General features: G+C 36.4%; 2 protein-coding genes across 4 annotated transcripts; both read right to left on the bottom strand.

Moving 5' to 3' along the window:
- Positions 1–390: 390 nt before the first annotated feature.
- On the bottom strand, positions 391–19,080 carry Ttd14 (TRPL translocation defect 14). Of its 3 annotated transcripts, none has more exons than XM_028320038.1 (9): positions 18,869–19,080; positions 18,544–18,611; positions 18,120–18,157; positions 17,693–17,730; positions 8,354–8,482; positions 6,568–6,704; positions 3,299–3,846; positions 2,841–3,031; positions 391–2,125 (listed from the first exon to the last, which is right to left on the bottom strand). In XM_028320038.1, exons 1-9 carry the CDS (start codon positions 18,930–18,932, stop codon positions 1,833–1,835), a joined length of 1,506 nt encoding a protein of 501 aa, XP_028175839.1. In that variant the 5' UTR covers positions 18,933–19,080; the 3' UTR covers positions 391–1,832. The 3 variants fall into 3 exon arrangements, with proteins under 3 accessions (XP_028175839.1, XP_028175841.1, XP_028175840.1); XM_028320040.1 differs by having other exon boundaries at positions 2,867–3,031; XM_028320039.1 differs by lacking the exon at positions 18,120–18,157.
- Positions 19,081–23,225: 4,145 nt separating this feature from the next.
- Positions 23,226–25,535, bottom strand: Rad51D (Rad51 recombinase D). Its single transcript, XM_028320021.1, has 5 exons — positions 25,175–25,535; positions 24,871–25,081; positions 24,603–24,780; positions 24,394–24,519; positions 23,226–23,498 (listed from the first exon to the last, which is right to left on the bottom strand). The coding sequence occupies exons 1-5, from the start codon at positions 25,435–25,437 to the stop codon at positions 23,248–23,250; spliced, it is 1,029 nt and encodes a 342-aa protein (XP_028175822.1). The 5' UTR covers positions 25,438–25,535; the 3' UTR covers positions 23,226–23,247.
- Positions 25,536–25,639: the final 104 nt, after the last annotated feature.

The following is a 25,639-nucleotide window of genomic DNA, read 5'->3' as shown; positions in this document are numbered from 1 at the left end:
TATACAGAGTGGAATTTTGTAATGGCACCTAGAGGGAAGTACTGTTTATAGGTACTGTAGTTAGAAAATGTTATTCAAAGAAAACATTATTTTAATAAAGAAATAGAACTCAAGAAAATTTGATGGTATGGTGGTAAATTTTCTCGAAAATGTTTTGAAAATCTTTGAATGCAATTCTTTCTTTTCAAAAATAAAGGAATGTTTTCTTTGAGTAAAATTTTCTAAATAAGCATTTCCCTCCAGGTGACATTACAAAATTCCACCCTGTATACGTGACGCACGCAACCGGTACAGCAGATGTAAGGAGCTTGAAAGAGAAAGCTAAAGATATTGTGTATCGAAAATGGGGCAGCAGAGGAGTACTCACCATCAAAAAATAAAACAAAAACGAACTTTGCATTTCTTCTTTATTCAGAAATGATGCAGAATGTATAGACATGCAAATTTTAGATTTTTACATCCAATAGCTATATCAGCGACAGCATACACGGAAAAATTTGCTACACAGTAAACAATAGAAATAGTATCACAAAGCCATATTTGTACTAATTAAGTACCACACGTACCGTGTCAAATTTTTATAACAAGTTTATTTCTGATACTGTCGGTAGCTGGTCGTATTAAAAATCCATATGAAATGAGCCTATACATAATAGTTGTCACATGTTTATTGCCGACACATGTTAGCTAAGATTGAGCTCTGCATTTCTCAATTATAATAGCACAGCCATTAACGATGCTATGATGGCTATTCGCCAAACGCATGAATAGCCTCATCACTAACATACTCTCAAGTGTAGACATACATACACTGAAGACGCTTACATTTACACTTCTGTAATCAACATTTTATCATTTTGCAATAAAGTAAATATTAGGGCAAAACCGACGTTGCTTCAATCTACCACAAAAATATATTTCAGCATATTCGACCGTAGCAGGCCAGCACAATACTTTAGGGGGGACCACTAATTTCATTAATCGAAGGGAATCTAACATTTGGACCCCTAAATTAAATCTACTATAACGCCACGACATCAAGATTTTTAAAATTGATCTTAAAACTACAAAATTAAATAAATTGTATTATTACATTTTAAAATTCTTGCAGTTACAGTAAACGTTGGCAGATTAAAAGTAGGCAATAACCAAAGAATTCGATTTATGGTGCGTCCACTCTGGGCGAACGGGCTCGCGCGGCAAGCTGGTCATCCTGCTCACCTTGCTCTTGAGTGAGCAGGATGTCGAGTTTGCCGCGCGAGCCCGTTCGCCCAGTGTGGACGCACCATTACAAATACAAACATAAAATGAAATGCTATTCATTAGGTAAAAGTAGATAGTACTTACTAAGATAATCTAATCATACTGCAACAATACTTAAATTTACTTTATTGCGACGCATTAAGTACTTGCGACAAAATAGATGTAATACATGTAATAAATATGTTCAAGTATTCAAATATATAATATTTATGTAAAGGCACAAACCATATAAAGTATTATTTTCAATACATTTCGTTTTTACAATATTTTATTTCATAGAGTGCATCGATATTTCATATATGTTACGCTCAAGGAATACTACAAAAATAGATTTCATTTGGCATTTGTACATTAATATGAATAAATACAATATATGATATAGCCATATGCGTACTTTTCAGGTTATTGGCGGTAGATATAAAAGTTTAAGTATGATTTTATAGTATAGTAGTAATCCCTAAATCATTCTTAATAGTAATTTACAAACAATTTGGTGTATATTGAAACATTACAAAGTGGAATTAAAAAAATTACATCTATAGGTAGGTAGGTATAGTTGAATATCTTGTTTATATCTTAAGCGCAACCTTGGGTATCTTTGGTGATCCGAGATCGATTCTGTGGGAATTCTTTAAGTTTTCCACCTCAATGTCGCGAGCGTTGCCGTTCGGGACGACCCCATTGGTTTTGGCTTTCGGCCCGGAGTCGTGGTGCCCGTTCATTTTGACTCCATTCTCTTTGACGCCGCATCCGTTGATCTTCTCGTGCACGTGGCCGTTAATTTTGTCCCCGTGGCCGTTAATCTTATCGCCATGGCCATTCAGTTTCTCATCACTGCCATTCATCGACCATTTAGCAACTCCTGATAAACCACAAAAAAACACCTTATAACCCCTCGCATCTACACACTCCCAATGAAACACTGGCGCTATTGTGTTAGTCGCGAAAACTAAGTGTTAATGTCCATAACAATGATAAATGTAAATCTTGAACCGTAATATTAGTCCGTGTTAGATGAGTCATCGGTTGACATACTATCAGAGCATTTATGTCCCAGAATAACTGCTTTCGAATCTGCAAAATCATTTTTTGGCTTTAAACAAATACTTGGATGATATACTGAACAGCTATAAACTTTCACACTAGCGGTCACACTACGGTGCGGGACGCTTGAATGTGAAACTAAAAACACCAACAACTATAAACATTTAAAGGAAAAACTAGGAACAGACTAAGAATAATAAAATCTAACACGACTAATAAGGTGGCTAAGAACTAAATACTAAACACAATTACGCCAGTGTCCACATGGAAAGTTGTCACATGCATAAGAAATGATTGAGATTTGAGGAAATGTAAACAACACATATCGCGACAGGTTGGTCAACTGTCTCTTCCGTTTGTTAGATCAACCAAAGTACAGTTCATGGCTGCTAATAAATGTAGCCAAACAGAAAAATAAGTTGGAATATTTTGCTTATCACTTGTAGCATAATGACGTCCAAAATATCATTAAGCAGCTAGTACTGTACTTAATTGTTGGTAAAACAAGCGGAAGTGTTCGGTGGTAAACTCACCATTGCAGTCATTGCCTCTGTAATACCTTTTGGATGTCTTCCAGTCTTCTTTCAGAGACAAGTTATACATTGAGTAGGCTGGGTCACCAGTCACCTCCTTCTCTATGGCTAGAAATTTAGGAAGCGAAGCCAGTAGCGAATCTTGGTCGTACGCGGCGCTGTATGTCTCGAGCAACACCAAGCCGCGGCACCTGGAATATCAACAACTACATTTTAGACTACAATGAAAATAGCTGACGAACTAATTGAAAAAATTGCACGACTAAACACTACTGAAGCCTCAATAATTTACCTGAAAGAGACGAGCAGCTATCAGTTTTGAGGTACTCAAATAAATAAGATAAGCACATAGCAACACCTTTATTAATAAATATAATACATAAATAAGTATAAAATACTTAAAGCTGCAGAGTAGATAGGTAGATAGTGAAGAGAATCAAATTGAGAGTAACAATCACCTGGGATGCGTGGGCTGTCTATAAATGTCCAACTGGTAGTACTGATTGTTGTAGATGAAGCAGCGGCGTTTTTTGAATATCGTGAAGTGGGCGTCGTCTCTCTGCGGGAGCATGTTGAGATAGTCGCGGTGCGTGAGTTGCGTGCGCACCTCTACGGATTGACCATTTGTAGGATGGAACTTGCGAATGGTGTGAATATACGACCAGTGGCCCTTTTGGCCGCGCTTGCGCAAGCGAACTTGAGCCTTGCGGACGTCGCTCTGCAAGTAGTTATGAACGACATCGAAGTCCTGGAAAGGTGGGAACTCCGTGTCGGCGACGAGCGGCGACTTGACGAGGAACTTGCGCTTCTTCGAGTTGACGTTGAGCCGGTCGCCGGTGTCGATGCCGATCTTCTGGCACACGCACGCGATGAGCCGGTTCATCTTCTTGTCGAAGTCGGTGGAGTTGTCGATGACGTCGAAATAAGGGTGCCCTATCCACGCGGCGGCCGCGTTGTAATCCAGCTCCCGAGCTAATTCGACACCCTCCGACCGGCAGGCGTGGTCCTGTAACAAATACAAACATAATTATAGTTTTTTTTAATTACCCATGTAAGAAATTAAGGTAATGTTTGGTCTAATTTATTAAATTGACAGATATGTCAAAATTCACCAATCACGCAGCATTTGGACCTCGCGTCTACGTATTGCCATCTGGCGGATTTTTCAATCGCGAAAACCCTCATTCAACATAATGAACCGAGTTCGAAGTTTTGAGAGTAGTTGAATAAGAATACTACTAAGTGAATAAACTTAATTGTTTGTAAACTTTAATAGTGAGTAGTAGTATTGACCTTGAGGGTATTATGTCACGAAACCAAAACAATGGTTATCTAAACGATGAACGAGATTAAAAATACCCTACAGATAAGCTGCATTAACACAGATAAGACAAGTGTAGTGAATAAAAAGAAAAATAATTCAGATCACAAAATAAGTACACAAACAATAATTAATTTGAACAGTCATAAGCATCAGAAATTTTCATTTATCTAATTAAATCATGATGCTTGTGTATGTAAATAGTTAAATAACGTGTAAAAGGAACAAACTATTTGTTCAATTATGTATCTTGACACATTCATAAAGAACCACCTGTCATACACTTGATTAAAATTATTATGCTATTATTCTGTCTCGGAATGTAATCTAAACGAGTAACTACATGTATCGTAGAAATATTATGTGGGACTGTTATAATAACTAGTGAGGACTGGTGTTTACACTCACAAACCATAACATAATTGTGTTAAAACACACTTTTTCATCATTTTATTATACCTCATTGTTCCAAGTACTATGCTAAATTGAATATCATGCAAATTGCCGTCATAGCGTGATGGTAATTTGCAAAAATATATGTCATGAAGAATGACGACCGAACAAGCTAGCTCTAATACTGCATTAGCAATGTAAAACGTAATAACAGTTATTTTTCTCGTTATACCACTTGATTTGTATGTATGTACTTATATTGTGTCACGTTTTTTACAACGTTGACGTTCGCGCACGTGTTTTAATGTAATAGATGATAACTAGATATATTGTAACGTGACATCTCTAGGTCCGAAATATGCATTTGTAGGCGTAATAATTATACAAAGGTAAAATGCTTCTTATCTACATTGAATTAGGAATATATTATGTTCAGTATAAACCGGTATACTACATTCTGCCTGTGCAAACGATCAGTGGCGGCGTAGCATGGGTTGGCCCCCGGGGCGATCCCCCCCCCCCCCCCCCTGTCACAAGTCCTATGGCACCCCCTGGTACCCCCAGGATTTTGGGGTTACCTAACTACCGATTCGAAGATNCCCCAGGATTTTGGGGTTACCTACCGATTCGAAGATTGAAAGACAATCGCACCCCCCACCCTCCCGTATCGTGACATAGACCGCAGATTTGCCCATGCAGATGTGCCAGTGAGTACTAATCTGCGCGACTTGTGTCACCCCCTGATGCTTGGCACCCGGGGCGGACCGCCCCCACCGCCCCCCCCTTACGCCGCTACTGCAAACGATAAGAGAGGTGAGGTATTGATTAGAACAAAATATTGCCTATAGCGTAGCACATTCTATCACAGTTCATCTAGCTAATTACTAACTTGCGCACGTTCATTCCGCAGCAAGTCAACATACCTCAAAGTGACGTACTTCCCCAATAAATTAGGAACTTAAGTCTTTCAGATAAGGTTCAAATTAATTGGAGATAACTTTTATGTGAATTACCTATTGGATTTTATTGGATTTATGAGCTAGCGAGGTAAATATTATTATAGCTCAGTACTGTAGATCTTTCTTTAAGATTTGTGATGCGATTAAAATAATCCTACATGAAGACAAAACTAATCCTATAATAAATAATAATAAATATCCTTGGACATTTTACACTGCGCCTCTAGTCCCAAACTAAGCAAAGCTTGTACTATGGGTACTAGACGACGGATATAAACATACTTAAATACTTTAATTTAATAATAATAGAAGACGATCTATGTTGTTTTGTGTCATAGTCACCATATTATAGCGCAAAATTGTTTTCAATTTCAGTCCTTAATTGTGCAGTGTGATAATTAACGCGATGAATCATTGGCCTGCCAACTTAGTCGAGAGCGAGTGTGAAACGTGACGTCACGAGCCACTTTGCCAAGATTGGCTAGGGACAGGGATTTTTGCCGTTAATAGGTACCTACTTGGACAGCATGCGTTAGCGTAATGAATGTATTTTTAAGCGTGATAACGACACCGCAACCGCTACAAAATTGCTACAGAGTGTACAAGATTGCATCTTGGATAGCCCTGAAAGTAGGTATAAACACTTTTCAAGACAAGTGATATAGTATCACAATGATAATGATAACTGAAAAATATAAAGCTGCTTCTTAATCAACGTCATGTTGGCAGCATCAAAATATAGCTCCGCAATATTGTTGGTAGTATTTAGTTTATATTTGGATATTAACATTATTTGCAACATGCGAAACGAAAGATACATTTCATTTGTCTTATTTTACTTTGTCACGATAATGATTGAACAGCTTCAATAATATTCGTCTCAAAATTTGTATTTTCATTTCAAATGTCTATTTTGTTTGGGAAATTCCTGAAACAAGACCTTACTGACTGACGATATGTACCATTATCTCTTAGTTGCTGTCAGTTATTGTATTCACCGCGGCCGTTACAGAAACCTCGATATCGACGACAAAAACTCGATAAAAAACGTTACCTCAGTCGAGTAGAAGTCTTCGGCTCCATTGGCAGCCGACACCATGTGCACGATGTGGTTATACCGGTTGTCCCGCAGCTCTACACTGTTCCAGTTATTGGCAGTCAACATGGCCTCCCACTTCTCCTTCGATATAACTGTAAAGATGGTACTTGGTTATATACAATTAAGATACTTGTTCACTGAATGTTCGTTAGCATTCACTAGAAGCGTTCGCTTTGCGAATTCAGCTTGCGAGCTTTACCTTGCGCGAGCGATGAGAAAACAATCTTTCGCAGGAGGCTAACAGTTTCAGAGAGCACATGAGTCCTGATTCTATGTTTCTAACGCCAATGGTGTCAGACTTCATGAATCGCCGTAGGCTGTGTAATGTTTGGATTACACATCGAATGCTCGCAAACTAAATTCGCAAAGCAACAGTTGCTCCAAAAGGGTCCTCTTTATTTAGACCATGAATGAAACTAATGTATGTATTTTATTTATGCCATGGCAAGTTAGAGGGATAAGACTTGGTTAGACTCTACCACAATAGTCCTGTCTTATGCTGGATTTCTATATTCAATCCTAATCCAAATTATACGGATTTGGATTGTCAACTGTCAAATTTTAATATGTTTTTGGCCAAAATAACTGCGGTTTTTGATGTTTTTACATTTTTATATTGTTTATAAGACTATTTAAACAATATTAAAGTGTACATGCATCGAAAATTTTGGAAATATAATCTAAAACTGAATTCAATTTGACAGTTGTAATCCGGATTTGGACAAGGATTGAATATGGGAATCGGGCGTTAGTCTATGCCAGTGTGTCACTAAAGTCGTATTTTGAATGTTAACCTACCACTTCAGGTTTTCCCTGGGAGTGCTCAACAATGTAAGCAATAATAAAGAGTATGATGATAATAAACACATGAAAAACGTCACATTCACGTGAGAATGCAGATACTTATCACTGTGTAAGTATGTAGTGACATTTAGATACCTACGTAAGTATATTGATCATCTTTCATACATCATAATGCATATAATAATATAAACATTTGCTATCTACATATTGATCCCAGATTTGCTAAAATGATATATTATTTAAATGGCCAAACGTCATTCAAACCATATCGCAAAAAGTTCGCAACTGCAAGATAGACAAATAAAAATAAACCATTTAGATCCATAATCCATTAACTTTCTTATCATTAATCGGTAGGTAATTAATAAATAGCGTATGTGTTATCTATAGGTACTTTCCCAACTTTAGCTCCAATGTAAAAAGATAAGTGAGAAAATAATATGAATATAATTTGTATCTACAAAAAAAAACTGTAGGTGTTTTGAACCGTCCACAGGCACATGAAGGCCTACCTAATCTAGACGCTTCCCATAACCTTCAGCAGGTCGTTGGTCTACCATGAGGGCAGCCCACCTACAAGGTCATACGATGCGTGGTCGTCACGCGTTTCTTCCCCAACAGTTTGTTCTACGAGTTATGTGGCCTGCCTACAGCCTTACTTTAGTTCTATTAATAATCTTATTATGTCTGATTGGATAACGTAGAGATACTCGCTCTATCGTCCTTTCGTTTCAATGGCCCTTTCATCTTTTGGCGACCACGGGCTAGAAGACGTAACGTGGGCAGGCCTCCTACTAGGTGGACCGACGATCTGGTATAAGTCGCGAGAAGAACCTGGATGCGGGCAGCGCAGGATCGTTCATTATGGAAAGTACTGGACGTCATTTGGCTGAAACGAACGAACGTATCTTTTATGTACATTTCATTAAAAACTTACATGCACTAGCGTCCATGGCGCCACGGTCGCAGATGATCAAACAGTTCCTCTGGCAGGTCCGGCCCAACTCGAAGAACGTGTTCTCAATCTGTATCATCGTCTTCAGAAGGTTCTCCTGGAACTTCGTGGCTGCAACAAACATTTCATACTGTTATAAGGCTAACAAACTAATTGCTTCGCTTGAAGGAACTGCAAGTGAAAATATTATTGTCTTTGTTTTGTTTTATGTCTACTCTCTAAAATGCATTATGTGGGTTGCAGACCAAGAGCTAAATTCAACTGAAGCAGTTTCCCAGAATTGTGTGCAAGCTGCAAACTATACAATAACAACGGAAAACTGCGCTGCGTTAGCTATGAGAGCTAAGCTGAAGTAACTTAGCTTAGCTCTTGGTCTGCAACAAGCTTTAGTACTCATCGAACTTATATTCGTTTAATCCAAAATAAAACCTCGTCGACATACATGATTTATGAAGGTTAAGTCTAAGGAACAAGATATTTTTATTTTATCATTCGTATTTGTAATCTTCTTAATAATAAAACGTACCTATTTAGTAAATTGATAAGATACGACTTTTTGACGTCTACGATAGCGGGGCTTTGTTTATTATTGTCAATATCTATGAAGTATGTTTGTATGAGTAGAGGAGCTAGACAGACAAGTTTACAGATACCGCGTTTAAGTGCAGATTCAAGAGTGAAATATGGACAATGGGTAAAGTAAGCAAGATACGTATAGCCTAAATATAGCGGCTCCTATTTATGAGGTCGTTTGGGTCGTATGGTCATATGATAAAAGCAGACTTTCTAAAACAATAAACCTACAATTTGCTCAGTTGAATTGTAGCCAAAACATACGTTGTTAGAGCGACCGCTGCCAATACTAGGGGTTTCTTAAAATTGTCTTTAGAACTTTGTGTTATTTCAGGTCAATGAAAAGACGACTTCATACATTATTTACACTTCGCAAAGGAAACTTAGATTAAAAGACGTAAAAGTCTTCTTTGAAATTCAATGTTACCTCAAAAAATCTTTTCCTGGATAATTCAGGCGTCGGCAATATTAGACTTTGAAATGACTGTTCACAGCAAAATAATACTGCTTTGCTCAAGCAAAATTAGGGTATGTAGAGTTTGCGCCAGCGAGCATTTTATAGGTACTGTTTTTACGACAGACGTCACTAGACGAGATAAATGGCTTCCTCTCGAATTAGACTTCAGTTCGACGATAATGTTGTATAACTGTTAAAAGAATTTGTAAAATCTGAACTTCGGACTTCAACGTTTAATCGACAATTCAAGACCAAAATACACCACTATCTTTGCCAATATTATATAATCGTAGAATAACGCGGTATTAAAACCATGTCAGCTTCATAAAAAACTCATAACCCACATATTGTTGGACGTATGTTTCATATCTCTTTGCATAATCATAATGCAAGTACCTATAATAAATGTGTGCAAGCGCTTTGTTATTCAGTTGGCTATAGGAAAATATCTGTTCACATACAATTCAGTTTTATAAGTGACTAATATAGCGCAGCAAACGAACGAAACGAATGCCAGTCATTTGCAAGCGCATCGATGCACCTTATGCAAACTAATTAAGATGCATCCTCATAAAATACAAAATGAGAATGAATTCATTCATGTTATTCGAAACGCGAACCTTTCGAATTAATTAATTAAGAGTAACATTTCAACGTAAGCATTGAATATTAGGAAACTGATCTAATTTTTGGGCCCTAAAATGCAAATATTTGCTTGGTGACTTCGTATTTACATGTTTCCAAGCACGCCAATTCGTGAACAATTTATTGGGTACGCAAGCAGAATCTAATCCCTAGTCAAATAGGTAGCTCTACATATATTTCATTACCTAACAGCTAGAACATAGTTTCGCTGGTTTTTCCGACTGAGAACACATTGTGATTTTTACCAAACGTCATTTTTTGTGTAAACGCCGTGATGTGGATATTCTCAGGATTGAAAACGTACAATCATCTTTTGCCATTGTCATTCAAAAAGCGCGTGATGGTACAAACCTAAGTATCTACCCATGTTACGTATACGTACGAACGTGCTATCTACACCAATCATCATTGTAAACGTACATCGCTGTGTTAATGACCAAACACAATAACTACCTGACAATTGTCACGATGGAATTCGGATTACATAACATGTATATCCAGTTAAATTACAAATTAACTGATAAGATAGTTTGAAGCGTTGCAAGTAGAGAATTTGGAACTACTTGATTCTGCATCGTCTAGTCGACAAGAAGTTAGCAACAACTGTTTATTAGCAGACTGTTTATGACCAGTATCAGTTTACATCGGCACTTCACTTAGTCGATCTGGCTGACACAAGAGATATCTAGTTTCTACACCGAAGAAGCTTCGATTACAAGGTTTAATAAAAACCGATTCACACAAGTTTAAAACCTTGGTTTACAGGAGTTAATAAAATTGTGAACTTGAGAAGGGTCAGATGCACGACACTTGTTTTCCTTCGAGGTTTCAAACATAAACAATTGTGAAAGTAAACAGACATTGAGACATGTGACTATCCTGTAAGAGCTTTAGAAAAAAAAGACATGTGACAAAATATTCTCGGTCTTGTTAAAAAAAAAGAATACAGTATTTTTGACTCTGGCCTGGGAGACGAGCTGGCCGTGAGTGTCGTGACGATCTAGTTGCGTTTTATTTTCAGCTACCTACTATACGCCAATGAACTCGTCCGCGTACTGTGCTACAAGATATCCTATACTTTTTAGGAGTTATCTAACTATCAATGAGAACAGTTTCATAGAAAACATAAAAAATGTAATTGAAGAAATAATGGCTATTTCGAATTGCGGAAGAAAAAACTGTCTGCGGCTCTTGGCCGACGGACAGCTGCGTCGACCGATTTATGTGATGGTGACAGCCGACAGAGCGAGAAAAAAATATTTAGCATGAAAAATCTCACTCGATGTGAGTCATTTCGATCGCGGAATCGTGATCTTGAACAGGCGCTAAGAACCGTATAGAGTTAAACAAACGTTAATTTATTGATCACTGATCGATATTATAAGTTTTAAAGCAGATCAGTAAAACAATCGATGAAATGAGACATCAACTCACAGGGCAAGGAAATTGTCATTAGATACAAAAATTTCTTGTTTTATTTTATTTAATTAAAACGTAATAAAAAATGAAATAAACGGGGTAATGACAAAGCAAAGAAACAAGGATAAACGTAAACAAGGAAGCAATAGATTTTTTCTTAAAATGTTTCCCTGTCTTTCCGTTTCGGCGACTACCAATTAATTTTTATCAGAAGGACTGTTCTGTAATCAAATAATGGAATTGTTGTAGTTAATTGAATTCTAAAGGTCGAGGGCATTTCTTTCGTACCGAGGACGAATCGAACGGCATCAAACTTTCATGACTATGGGTTTGTGTTGTCAATAACGTATAATCCATGTATCCAGAAAATATCACTAAATGTTATGAAATCAAATTGTTATGTAAATTTTGTGAGCCATCTAGTTAAAACTAGTTGACCACACGCTTAGTAGGTATCACGCAGACGGGAGGTCAGTTATTATCTGCAAGACCAAAATATTTACGATATTTGAGTTGTATGGTCGATGACATTATGTAACTAAAGATTAATATTCTTATTACTCTGCGTGATCCTCCAACCAACGTAGGGCTTTGTCACACTGACTGGCAATTTGTGAACAAAGACACCATGTTCAAGCTAGAGTTAATAGCGGGTGCACGACTAACATGCCCTGAAGAACCCCTTATACCCATATCAGAGTAAATACCAACCCTTCACTAAAATATTGATCATCTTTCAGTAAATATACTACCGTTTATTGCATAAACAGTTTGAAATGCAAATACAGATACTAAGAATACGGAATGAAACCGAATATTAATAAACATGCAAACAACGAAGACATCGGAGGAAGTTTATTTGGATATCGCGTGTTTTAATTTTGATGTCGAGTTATTCTTTCGTGTTTTGACAACAAAACGATATCCTTTGTTAGATACAAATTACGTTAGGGCTATTAAAGTACCATTACTTCGTATTTGCGCATTAAAGTTTGCGTTTTCTTTGGCAATAAAAGAAGAATAGATTTATTAAGTTTCAACTTTTTTTACAAGTCACATGTAGGTATAGGTACTACGTAATAGAACTGGTTATGACGATTCTTCGAAAAATGATTTTAAATTACAAGTTGCTCCAAAACTAATCAAGTGTCTCCATATTTTTGGCACAGTAAAAGTGGACTTTGCCAAAGTGACGGACACGCCCCTGGTGACGTTAAACAATATTACTGGCTAAGTACTCGAGATTCCTTGGAATATCGTCATCATTGTAGTCAACAATGGAGGTGTCAATGGCATCTTTGGAAACCGCGTGATTTTGAGAAGTGGTTTCCTTTACGGTTGGAAAAGCTTACAGCATGTAGGATTACATAGAATTTCTGGAATTGGCACGGTTTGGAATTATCGTAGCAACATTGCGGGGAATATCTGTTTTTGACAATTATTCAAGAAACCGTGTGATATTGGGAAGTCCTCTTTGGTTACGAAACCTTTCAACACTTTGATAGCTGGTTTCTGATATTATTAGTCAACATTTATAGGGAAAATATTTGTAAAGAATCATGCAAACCACCGAATTGCGCGTTAAAATTGCCTGCACGTTCCAATAAAGATATTTTAATCACCAGCAACCGCAATTAGTAGCTATAATTAGAATTCATAAAAAAACCTAAAACACTTAAAAACATTTTAAAAGTGAATTATTTATGTCATTATTTAATGCGGTCGTACAAAACCGGTCACTTCATTAGAGCGAGATAAGATTTATTTTTACTGGCCCCAAATCAATTATTTAGCTATACAAGACGACTAATTATTTATGGTAATGAACAATTAGATTGCGAGGAAGAGAAGATTGAAACGGTGCGGTATTATGAATTCGACAAGTGTGATCTAGAGGCGCTCAATTCATGTAGACCTGTGAAGCATCAGTGTAAGATTCAATTTTGAGCTCGAAGTCAAAAACAACGCTCACGATAGAATCTAGCATTTTATTTACGCGATAGCGCCCAGTGAATGAAGGCCCTTACAATGATGGCTTGTGGTGAGGTTGCATCACAATAGCGCAAGTCCTACTAAGGAAATGGAAAAGTGGCTGCATGATGATGATCACTCAGACCACTCACCACTGTTACCCGCGCTCGCCTGAGCGACGGCCGCGGCAGTGCACCGCTTGCAATCCGCAGTGCACTTCTTGCCTGAAACACTCACCGGCGATTCTGATACAGTTCACCACAAAACAATAACAATAAAGGAGCCGACCTTACAGCATCAAGTTACCCAATAAAACGTGGATACGACTGGACTAAGAAAACAATTGAGACATGAAAACATCTAGAGGTTACATAAAACGGGTGCGAGGTCACCCCATGAATAGAGTTTCGTAACGATCCAATACTATTTTCTACCTATAGATATCTACTTCTTTTGATATTGAATAACATTGACACTGATAATTACACGTTCGTTACCAACCGACTACGCTACTTTAGAAAAAGCTAGTCCGGGCGTTTGTTTATTTCGACACGCATCTCACTTTGACAAGATAACGAAAACGATGTTGCTAGAAAAAGAAACCTAACTTTTGTTATGTAAATGCGTCTAGCTCGAATCAATATATGTAACAGTGCTCCTGGGGATTTCAGTCGCAAGATAAGATAAATGTTTAAAACAGATGCAAACAATGCTGCCTCCTACACAATCATCCGTAGTGTTTTAAAACCGCGATTGACGTCATGCGACGGACATTACATTACCAAAGACGTGATTATTGGACTGCATTATTATACATCGGTTGAATAAGAATCACTGTTTGGAAAATTTGCTACAGCATTTACCTACTAACTTATTTGAATGATACCAACTCAACATTGTTGTGAGACTGGTATCAAATTATCAGCGTTCAGAGTCCAGAGACTATTGACCTCTCAAAGATCCAATGGGTTAGCCAAAACGGATTGATGAAAGAACAGAGCGTTGGCCTGATTAAGATCTTCAAGCTTCTGATGATTTTGGCACAGGAACTGATATCACGTGAGAATAAGTAACATTTAAAACTGAACTACGGGCGTGGGTGCAGGATGTAGATAGAAGATACGCTGATTGAGATAACGTAAAAATATCGAACTATACACAGATAACATTAACCAAATAAGTTTAAAAATAAATCGGCGAAATTCACAGGAGGTGGTAGAGTGAGTCACTTCATTAAACATGCAAAAAGTAAGCAATTCCGCAGTTCCAAGTTGTGCGTCACTTGAGATGATGCAAAAGAATACCGTCATCATTGATGAAGCTCCAAAAACAGTACGTAAAACCTAGTTTTGTTTGTATTTGCAATCATGCTCGATGTAGAGCAATGAAATGGTAATAATCAAAAGGTACATAGGTCGTTAGTAGAGCCAGAGTCGCTTGGCTCTAACGATACCTATTGGTTATAGGAATCATTTCTCTCTATCTATTTCGAAGTGAGACTTTCCTCCAACGGGAAATGATGCCAATGATTCACAGTAAAATAGAAGGAAAACCTGTAACTATGATTTCTACAAGTATTTTACACAACATACCCAACCAGTATCGGTTGTACAACACTAACAACCAATCAGAGTCATTAAAACGCGCTATTGCGTTTGAGAAATCTGCCTGAACATAATGAGAAATAACTCGAAATATCAAGATGCTGTTGGTATCAATCTATCAACATCTTGATAATGTAACTGAAGACTACAAATGGACCTAATAAACAAGCCAGATAATGATGTATGTATGGAACATAAATTATACCATTCAAAGGGTTGGACAAAGTAATTTGTATTTACTAAATTATAGCCCTCAGCAGATATTGTGACCTAATAATGTTGTCCTCGATTTCGAGTACAAAGTTAAATTGACAATAGCCGAGTTATAGCTAATAAAACTTCGATTTTATACGATAGAATAGAATCATTGTGAAACAACTCAGGAGAATACCTATTTGATTTAGGATTTCAGAATGAATTATTTTAATGAGCAATGATAATGTTGGTGTTTCGCCAATATGCCGGCGTGCTACGCTCACGTTATTTTGTATGGGTTATAGGCGTGGTGGTACGCAGTTTTATTTCTAGTTCGCGGTGATGCCGTGAACGTGGCCGTGAAATTTTACGTCACCACGTCACGTGCTCCCGCCGCTCTGGACTGAAACCCGGCAAGTGACACACCTCCTGCATATAACTCTATTCATATAAACCAATTAAAAATGCGGATGAAAACACCCCATGTCGGTAAGGAATTACCCAGCGACCTTGTAGATGTTTTTATCGGATTTATTTAAACGACTTATTTTCATAACACAATAGGAACCAAATCGGATGACAATAGCTATTATTGTTATAAGTAAATTGAGCAATAATGACCAATTAGGGTAATTGGGCATATCCAAGATAATGTAATGTATAGTCGGCTACTACTATTATTCTTAATGATTTCGACTAAAATATCCGTGGTTTTCAGAGTCAGTTGTAGATCACGTCTGTTATGATGATTTATGAATTAATCAATGCGAGCGTAGATGAGCATTAATTTAGTTTTTTGGTTACAATTATCTACGTTCGCGTCATTCGCGTGGGGATTCGCGAGCCATTCTAGTAATAAATATTCAGCTATAGCTACAGTTTACATAAAAGCTTTTGAAGCGAAAATAAACCTCACACGTGACTAGTGGAGCTGCTAAATTAAATCGCTTAAAGCTAGCGCAAATTCACACAGCTTTGTTACACAATAAACCTAAAGTAACTAACATATCGTTTTAATGTAAATCCAAGTGGATCATTCAAAGCGGACTTTAATCCCCTATAGTAGGTACGATTTGGCAATGAACTACCATCATAACTCTGGCTGAAGTGTCAGAACAAATCATTACAAGTGTAGTAGTTTGTAGAAATTTCGACTATTTGTCCTGATTTTTGCCAAGGGTTTTGAAAGAACAATTAACATGATAATAATGAGCGTGTTATCTATTTATTTAAATTTCAAACATTAGTTCCTGGTCAACTTTAGGCTGAGCGCGTGGACCAGGTTATCTTCTCATTTTAGTTTATAAAACAAATTTTACATGTTATTATTAATAACAATCTGGGCGTTTATCTTTGTTTTCATTAAAATTTATACAAACACTGGTAGGTAACAGAGTACGAAGTGATAAATAATTGAAGTCTTATAGACAGTGTCCGGAAAAGAGCGGGAAATGAGGTCAAACAAAAATACATACGTAGACACTGCAGCCCATTTGGCAGACTTAGTATTGTCGACCTGTCTCACATTCAACCTACGTCAGTGTTTTAGAGGTGCACTAAACATAATTAATGTTGACTAGCTCCTTCGTCAATTTCGACTTTACGCGCGAGCGCGACAAAAAAACGGACATAGAATCTCTACTAGGTATTTCGAAACACTTCATAAGAGTTCTTCTCAAAATAGACAACAATATTGGATTTATTGTATTGAGTGAAGTTTCAAAACTTTCACCCGACATAACTATACATTATACGAGTCCGACATTTTTTTTCTATTTAGTCGTCGATCTCTTCTATTCACGAGAATCGCTCCCGGGTAGAGCCTTTTAAAACTTGATCATGGTCATGCATGGGCCTAGTGCATGGCGGCAGAGGTCAATGGCATCGCAGCGCGTTAGAAACTGGTAAAACGACCACTAACTTAGACAAGGTCGTCTCGTGATAATGAAATTAGATAAGAAAATAACAATTTTAACAATAAATACGTCAACTTTGGCATGATGAATGAGCGTAAACAATAGATGATGTACTGACGTTTTTCCGGTCATACCTAACTGAACTAGAATTGAAAATTGGCTGTTTACAAAAAACGCTTACATAGCATGTCGTCTATATGTATACTGTGAATAAAAACAAATAATAATAGGTAAAATACCGAAGCTACGTGGTGTTTTATTACTGCAAAAAATGTCGCCTAATGTTCGCATCTTCGAACAGAACAAATTTTGCAACACTAACCAGTTTCATTTCAACTTATAAGCCTGATAGGACTTATGTTAAAAAATAATAACCACTAAGTTATTTTTCGGCAATAAAAATTACAGTAATTATTAGGGTCAATAAGCTTTATGCAAGTTCCTATTAAGATACCTTGTTATTAAAATACTGCTCATGCCTACATGTGGTATTTATGAGTGGTATTTTAATAAACAATGAAAAACAAAATAAACATCTTACCTTCATCCGGGCTGAGATCTGCAAACTTCACACCACCACTGCAAAAGAAAATAAAATACTTTGCAATAAACTGTAATCTAAAACAGGCCTGCCCAATTTATTTTATCTAATTTATAAAGTAAAATTACATTTCCGTTAAATATAAGGGATAACAAAAATGTATGAATTACATTACAAATTTCATCATCAGGAAAATAAAAATTATAATTAACACTAGCCATAACATTTTAAATTATAGAACATGAAAAATTTTAATGTAAGTACTGTATCAAATTATTTAATAAATTGTTTTATTGTGTTTTAACACAGAACAAAGTATTTATAATTTACTAGCACTATTGTATTCCAAAGTATATCAGATATCTGCATAATAGTCTGAGGTGTATCTACATGCACTTGGTCAAGTTATGTAGGTTACACTTCGTACCTTAACAGGACGGTAGCCGTTTCCGGCACCCGGAACACCTGGAAATAAACACAATGTGGAACCATGTCTTATCGGGTCTCCCATCGGAGATACCAAACCCTCGGGAACATTTTGGCTGTTATGCCAGCAAAAGATTTCAACATGAACACCATTTTACAACCATAAAACAAAGCGATGACTAAAAGCCACAATCAAATAAAACAAAATTGTTTAAATTTTGGAAAAGTACACTGAAGTAGTATTTTTGGAAAATAAAGAATTTCAGTCCAATATTGACAATACACAGCTTACAGTTGATTAAATTCAATAAAAGCATAATAATAAGAGCACAATGGGTTGTAAATGTTGTAATTCTTTTTTTTTTATAATTTGGACTAGGTATATTTACAAGGCTTACACTAAAATTAAAACAGTGAATGCTCACCTTCCATCCCAAATTCTCGAAGAATGTGCTTAGACGCGATTGTCCCGTAGTTTTTCCACCACAAGGTCCTGTACAGAAAAAAAATACAGACTTCTGTTTGCTGAAATGCGCTCATAAAATAACCCACGTGTAAGTTTTAGGACTAAATACGATTTGTCAAAATATCAATGAGTGGCACTGAATAAAACACAAACATCTACCGTAAAAGGCACGACAATCACTTGAAATATTTACTGTAATTATTAGGCATTTGATTAGTAAATCTAGCAATTAATAATTCCAGTTAATCTTTGGATATTCTACTAAATATCAAAATGACACTTACCTCCTGTGAGAACAATCTTGTAAACCATTTTCTGGGACTGATTCGCCATTTTGGAGAAACGCATAAATACAATTTAAACTAAAATTACACTACGAAGAAAACTAAGAAGATATAAATATCATAAAAATGTTGAATTTACAAAAGTGTGAAATAGAGCCATCACAAGCTACGCGCATCGCCTGTCAGGCGCGCGATCAAATGGAAGAATGAAGAATGAAGGAGCGAACGCGCAGCTTTAGCGTTTTATCACCATTCATTCGTTCATTATTAAGCTAGTAATACACGAACGTCACGAGTCACGAAGTCACGACTCATCTTTTTTTTGCACAAATGTTCGTGGTAATTTTATACTTAAGGAAGATGGTGTTTTTTTTTGCATATTATGCATTTTCAGAGATTCAGACCAAAATAATTTGCCTTCATAGTAAAATTTTTGCTTGTTTGTTTTAATATTATTTGTTTGATAAACTTCTTTTTTCCTTCGATTTTATAACAAAAGGATTTACTTTTACTTCTACATTTATGAAAAAAAACTTAATACTCAATAAGTTTATTGCTCAATATGTTGAGAGGTAGATTATAGTACAAGTTTTACAAAACAATAAAACTTGTATTATTGAGCAGAGACGATGCACAGCATCTGGTGAGAGATGCGTCTACTTCCGGTGTAGTTTTTTACCATTTTATACCTTAAATGACGTCATTTCCGCAATTATTTAATAGGAATTGATTTGACTTACTTCCGTTTGCCGCCATTTTAGTCACCTGGGGGCTCGGAGTTCTTCATAGAGAGCTCACCAGGAGGCCTTCTTGGGATGCTGTGCATCGTCTCTGCTCAATAATACAAGTTTTATTGTTTTGTAAAACTTGTACTATTATTCGGCATGTGACGATGCACAGCATCTGGTGAGAGACTTGTTTATTAGCTCCTGGTGACTACTTACCAAAGGCGCTATGTGATGAAAGTTTTCGAGTTTCTGTAACAGAACTAGATTAGAACATGATTAATTTCAGGGTATTAACATGTTTTGTTCTAAATGCCCAGTGAGAGCAGCACTAATATCACAAAGTAGGAGGGTTTGTACTTTTGTATGTTTGAAATGAATAAACTGGAAAGCTACTGAACTGAATTCAGAAATTCTTTCCTCATTAAAATGCAGATAGAGTGTGTATTGATATAATTTGCCCGCATGGCAGTGAGATTCATGCGAGTCATCAACATAAGTTTATATTACAGGCGTACGATGTGATTGAAGAGTATCCAACATGCTTTAGATCTGTTGATTGAAAGTTATTAATTAAATAATATTTTATTTGGCGTATCGGTCGTAGATCAGTTAATAAAAGTGTCTGCCTTATAATATTGCTATAATTGTTCTGCCTACGCCAATAATCTTATCAAATAATTTCATCTATGGCTAAATATCAACCCGAATTAAAGATGCCACAACGAAGTCAACAATGCCAAGAGAGGTTTTAAATCCAACAACCTTTATACTGTTTTTATCCATGTAGATTCCTAGTATCACTTGGTGTTGAAAAATAAATAAATAATGTGTTATTATATTCCGCTATTCGCCTCTGCTCGCCTGATTTGTTGTTTTTTGGGATTTGCTGTCATTTTTCCCAGTTGTTTGTATGATGCCGTAACGGTGCCGAACTTACTCGTAGGTCAAGGTTTATTAACTTAATCTTGAAATTATTCAGGTGAGACTATGTTTTGTCATGTCAGCAGCTGATGTAGATGGTAGGAGAAAAATATACTTATGCTAGTCTGCGAGAAGCCTCGTAAAGGTCACATTTTAGACACCTACTGTTGGGTTTAAGGCCTTTATCAGGAAGTGAAATTGGTTAGGCTTTTATGCTTAGTAAGAAAATTAAAGTTATCTTTAATATAGTTTTAGATTAGTAGTACCAGCCCCCCTAGACAAGTAGCACTTTTTGATCGAATCAAAAATTGGATACGTTATAACTTCATATAGAAAAAAGAGGGCTTATCGACCATCCTTCGACTGGTTTGCGATTTTAAAGTGAATTTTGTCTAGATCCACAGGGCATAAAGGTAGTAGAAGAGTAGATAAACGATTTAGTCTTGCAAATAAATCTTGCTGTCGAGCTTCAAGAGGTAAGTATATAGCTACGACTGTTTTCCTTAGGCCATTAGTTTAACAACCAAGGCCAGGTTATTTTATAAGTTTTTAAAGTGGATTTTTGCCAGGTATGTTAAAGGAACGATACCTTATTACCCCCAACTCAACAGACTAAAAAATTACATGTTACCTGATCCTGACGTGGAGGTCACCATGTGGTAAGAACATGGTGGAGATTCTGTATTTTGAGGGTCGGCCTCGAGCCCTGCTAAGAAAAGCCAGAAAGGTCACTTCGAGGTGCTAAGCAGGTACCTTTTGCTGTGGTGAGAAACGGGACAGCAAAGATTTAGCCTAGTTTACCACCATAGCCACCCTGGCTGAAGTCGTTGCAAAGGCTGCTGGTGAATCTCTGTGAGGTCTCTAGATATCCAGTTTCCCGAACTTTTGGAATATTTACCTTTGGATCTGAACCCAGGAGATGCCACTAAGTAGGTTGTTTTCCCCGTAAATCGACCTAGATCGTCAGATAAGTTTGATTGAATCGACCTGGGATATAATATTTTGCGCTGTCAGAACTATTTTTACCCGACTGAACCGGAAGGAGGTGATGTTTTTCAAGTTGAAAAGTTAGAGAGACAGTTCCAATAGAAGCTCTGAATGTGCCCCTTCCTCCCTTAGTTTCGAGTATAGGCTATGCTTTTATTGTCCGATAGCAAAATTAGTGAACGCACATGAAATGAATGAAAGAATGAGAAATCCCCCATCGCTGATTATGATTTCTGATAATATCAGTATTATTTTGTAGACATCCAGATGGTTGTTAAGAGATGCTGAGCTGGAGTCTTGTGTATTGGATCGGTTGTGTGGGGTCGAGTTGTGATGAGCCCTCACTGGAGATCAAGCTTACCTATAGGCACTTGTTGAGTCGTATAGATTTCGTATTTACCGACGGAACCCTTAGAGATGACGACTTGTTGAACCCGAGTTCACGTAATTGACAAGGTTTAAAGTGTTCCAGAAGATAAAATGTTATACACAAACCTTCCGTTCTAGTAGTTGCTGTCTCGTCTGGTTTGTCAAAGGTGACGAGGTTTAGTAAGTAGTTTGTGATTGTATCAATGTTTTTCGGTATGCAGTAGAGAACGAGATATTGATAATTTTAGGGTACCTTGACAAGACATGCGGAGAGGCCGGCGGTGTCTCTGTGATCGGTATCTGCATCCAGATTTAGAATTTAGGNATAATAAATGTATTATTATGTATTATCAGCTGACTTTTGCTAGGAGGCCGCATATCGAAGAAACAGAGCAATGTTCATTTATTTATCATTTTTTGCACAATGTATTATTAGCATCATACAAAACATGCATCATAAATAAAATAAATTGTATCCTGTAAGGGTATAGCAAAATTAACTACACATACAAAAAAATGCTTAAAAAATCAATCAGCCCCGCAGTGGGTCTAGACAAAGTGCAAATTATAATCGCAAACCAGTCGAAAAGCCCATTTTTTGTAAAGAGTTTTGACGGATTTGTTTTTCGATTCGTTCAAAAAGTGCATTTTGTCTAGGGGGGCAGGCCGCAGGACCCCGGGATTAATAATCATGTCTATTTTGGTATTTTTTTACACAGCGTAAGTGTACACCGACCCTTACAATTAATCAATGAAATCAGCGAATCTGTGCGACGCGTGGTGATTTTGACAGATCAAAGATATAACATAGATGGATAGGGCGCGTTAGACCTTTGCGTGCTTTTGAACGTAATTTGTTTATAATATTTTCAAGTAATCAAATATTCTAAGTATAGATGACCCACGCTGAACTGTCCCGCCAAACTTAATGACAGGGGGGCGCTACCATCGTTCAACTATATGGTTTCCAACATGGCAAAAATCGGAACCAGCGATCCGGTATTGACGGTGGCGCCCCACTGTCAATGTCATCGACAGGACAATCCAGTATTTTGGAACTATATCTCTCATATACCAATAACTATGATACCAATACGACATATTATTTTATTTTTATAGTTCGTTACATAAAAAGTTTCTATACTTTTCTGACAAAAAAAAAATTTTGCAACTGGGTAGGGTTTCCATGTATTCGGATTAATCCGGACATGATCGGATTTTTAATAATAGATAACGGTCGGACTTCGTCAGTTTTTTTCAATTAAGTGAGTATTAAAACTAAATCGCGATGTATCCATTAATGAAATGTAATTAGGCTTTTTGTCAGGGGACTTTTCAAATAATAAATCTTGTTTGGAATACATACTTTTTCTTTTATTTACTTATGGAAGTAATGCCACATGCAGTCAATTGTAAGTTACAACTTTTAATTTTACCCTCAGCAGACTTCATTTTTGTAACTGTTAAGTGTGAACAAATGTGTTTTCCATCACACAAAATTGGTTGAGATTTATCTAATAATAAAATTACAGATGGAACATGGCGCCAGTAATTCCCTAGGCAGCGATTTCTTTTTTCTATGTAGGCTGTTTCTCTGTACAGAGTTGTTGATTGTTCCTTGTATTCTGAAATGTTAAAATAAATTCATTGTTAACTCACAAAAAATATTATACCTACAAAGTATTATAATAAGGACTTGAGCTTGACAATAATAATAATAATAATAAATTATCATTATTAGACATTACCATCCCGCATGACGAAAACCTCGTGAAGGCCGAGAAGGAAAAGCAAAGCAAATACCTTGACTTGGCCCACGAGGTGACCGCCATGTGGGATGTTGACTCGACGATCATTGTCCCGATAGTTGTCTCGGCAAACGGGCTAATAGCGAAGAGCTTCGACCAACATCTAAAGAAGCTCTCGCTGGATGGTTGGCTCAAGGGTCAGATGCAAAAGGCGGTGATCCTCAGCACGGCACGCATTGTCCGGAGGTTCCTCAGCCTGTGACCCTGACCACCGGTAGCTTGGGCCCTGCTCCGCTACCAGCGGAATAACTATTTTTAAGTATTTTTTTATAATGTATTTTTATTTATTTTTTTTGATAATTTACATTGTAAAAAAATATTTAAAATTAAGAACCAAAGTTAATAAAGAGAATAATAATAAATCTTTGAACAATTTCACACAGCGCCAGCTAGCCCCAAAGTAAGCAACTCAATGCTTGTGTTATGGGTGCTAGCTTAACGGATATACTACTTATATACTTTTTTTTTTTTATTAAATACATACATATTATACATATTTACACCCAGACCCGTCACAGAAATTAAAATTCATCATTTCAATTTCTGCCCGGCCGGGAATCGAACCCGGGACCTCTCGGCATAGTAGTCCGTTCTGAACCACTACACCAAACGGCCGACAATGTTTTAAAACAGGAGAACATTTACCATGTTCTATATAAAGTGGTCTTAATATTTTTTGATAATAATGAAGTGAAAGAGTTTATTAGTCTACCTTCATCCAAGTCTGAGACATCTTGATCCACCCATCTTGTCTGTAAATTTATGCAGACAATACCAAGTTCCATGTCATTCGAAATAAATCTACAGTAATTTACAAAAGTATTCAACAATGCCAAACCTGTAAAAAAGATGAAGAGATGTTAAAAGAAGTACAATGAAGATAAATAAATAAGAGATTTCGTTAAAACATGAATGGCTCACCAATTTTATTTTCATCACCAAGATACTGAAACATCAGGCAAGGCAAAGAATCAACAATAATCAAGGATAGATTATCAAAAACTATTGAATTATTTTTGATCTTCTGTAATATTTCAATAATTTCATCCATTGTCCATACATGTATTATTTTTATTTTGTACATTACTAATGCCATTTCCTGAAAAAACATAATTTAGAAAAGATTATAATTACAAATATTAAAATTTATTTTAAAATATTATTATATTCGATCAGAATCTGTTTGTACCTTATGATTCAGACCTTCGGCTTCTAATATTTTTTGTATTCTGATTGCAGAAAAATCACCTTTTGTATCTAGATAAAGAACTGTACCATTTATGTGTTTTACACAGTTAATAGCAAGTTGGAAACATAGCTGTGTTTTGCCCGAGTCTGCAAGGCCAAACAGCTCTGTTATGTGTCCCACAGGAATACCTCCGTTGAGGATGAGATCTAAACTGAAAATAAACCCAAGTTATAATAAAATAAAATAAAATAAAGTATCTAGCTATAATTTGAATTTACACCTAACAAAAATAAGTGCGGCGAACCTTTCTATGCCAGTCTGTACAAAGTTTTTTTTCGTCTTAATTCTTTTAAGCAGAGTAGCTCCATTGATCAAAGGTGCTGAGTATTTGTTAAATATATGACTACGTAAAGTAATGATGTCTGGTAAACTTAATTTTGTTAAAGTTGAAAGTTTTTCAATGTCTTCTTGAAGAAAATCTAAAATAGTGATAATGCGACCTTGCGTTAAAAGTTTTAGGACACTATCAGTTAGAGTAGCATGTTTAACTGCTTTAAGTTTTTGCATTTTGCTTTTAAACTATAATCTGACATGCAAAAGAAATAAAAGTTTTTGTTTACAAAAAATTAAACTTCCACAACATTTGACAATGCAATGACACAAATGACAGTTAAGTTTCGAAAAAAAAAATACACTGGTTAGTGATGTGATCAATTTGAAAAATGAGCTCAATGTGTGACGAGAATTATCTTTGGTAGCTTTGTTTGGT

The sequence above is a fragment of the Ostrinia furnacalis genome, unplaced genomic scaffold, assembly GCF_004193835.3.
Source record: "Ostrinia furnacalis isolate ACB-3 unplaced genomic scaffold, ASM419383v2 OfSCF7341, whole genome shotgun sequence".
Lineage (NCBI taxonomy): Eukaryota > Metazoa > Arthropoda > Insecta > Lepidoptera > Crambidae > Ostrinia > Ostrinia furnacalis.
Note: the sequence above shows the minus strand (reverse complement) of the source record. Positions and strands in the feature narration are given on the sequence as shown.

Coding starts and splice junctions, on each gene's coding strand:
- Ttd14 (XM_028320038.1), bottom strand. CDS start 18,932: ATGCGTTTCTCCAAAATGGCGAATCAGTCCCAGAAAATGGTTTACAAG. Junction 3,032..3,298: donor AGACAGCCCACGCATCCCAG/GTGATTGTTACT, acceptor TTGATATTCCAG/GTGCCGCGGCTTGGTGTTGC. Junction 2,126..2,840: donor CAGAGGCAATGACTGCAATG/GTGAGTTTACCA, acceptor GTGGTTTATCAG/GAGTTGCTAAATGGTCGATG.
- Rad51D (XM_028320021.1), bottom strand. CDS start 25,437: ATGCAAAAACTTAAAGCAGTTAAACATGCTACTCTAACTGATAGTGTC. Junction 24,520..24,602: donor TGGTGATGAAAATAAAATTG/GTGAGCCATTCA, acceptor TCTTTTTTACAG/GTTTGGCATTGTTGAATACT. Junction 23,499..24,393: donor TGTCTCAGACTTGGATGAAG/GTAGACTAATAA, acceptor TTAACATTTCAG/AATACAAGGAACAATCAACA.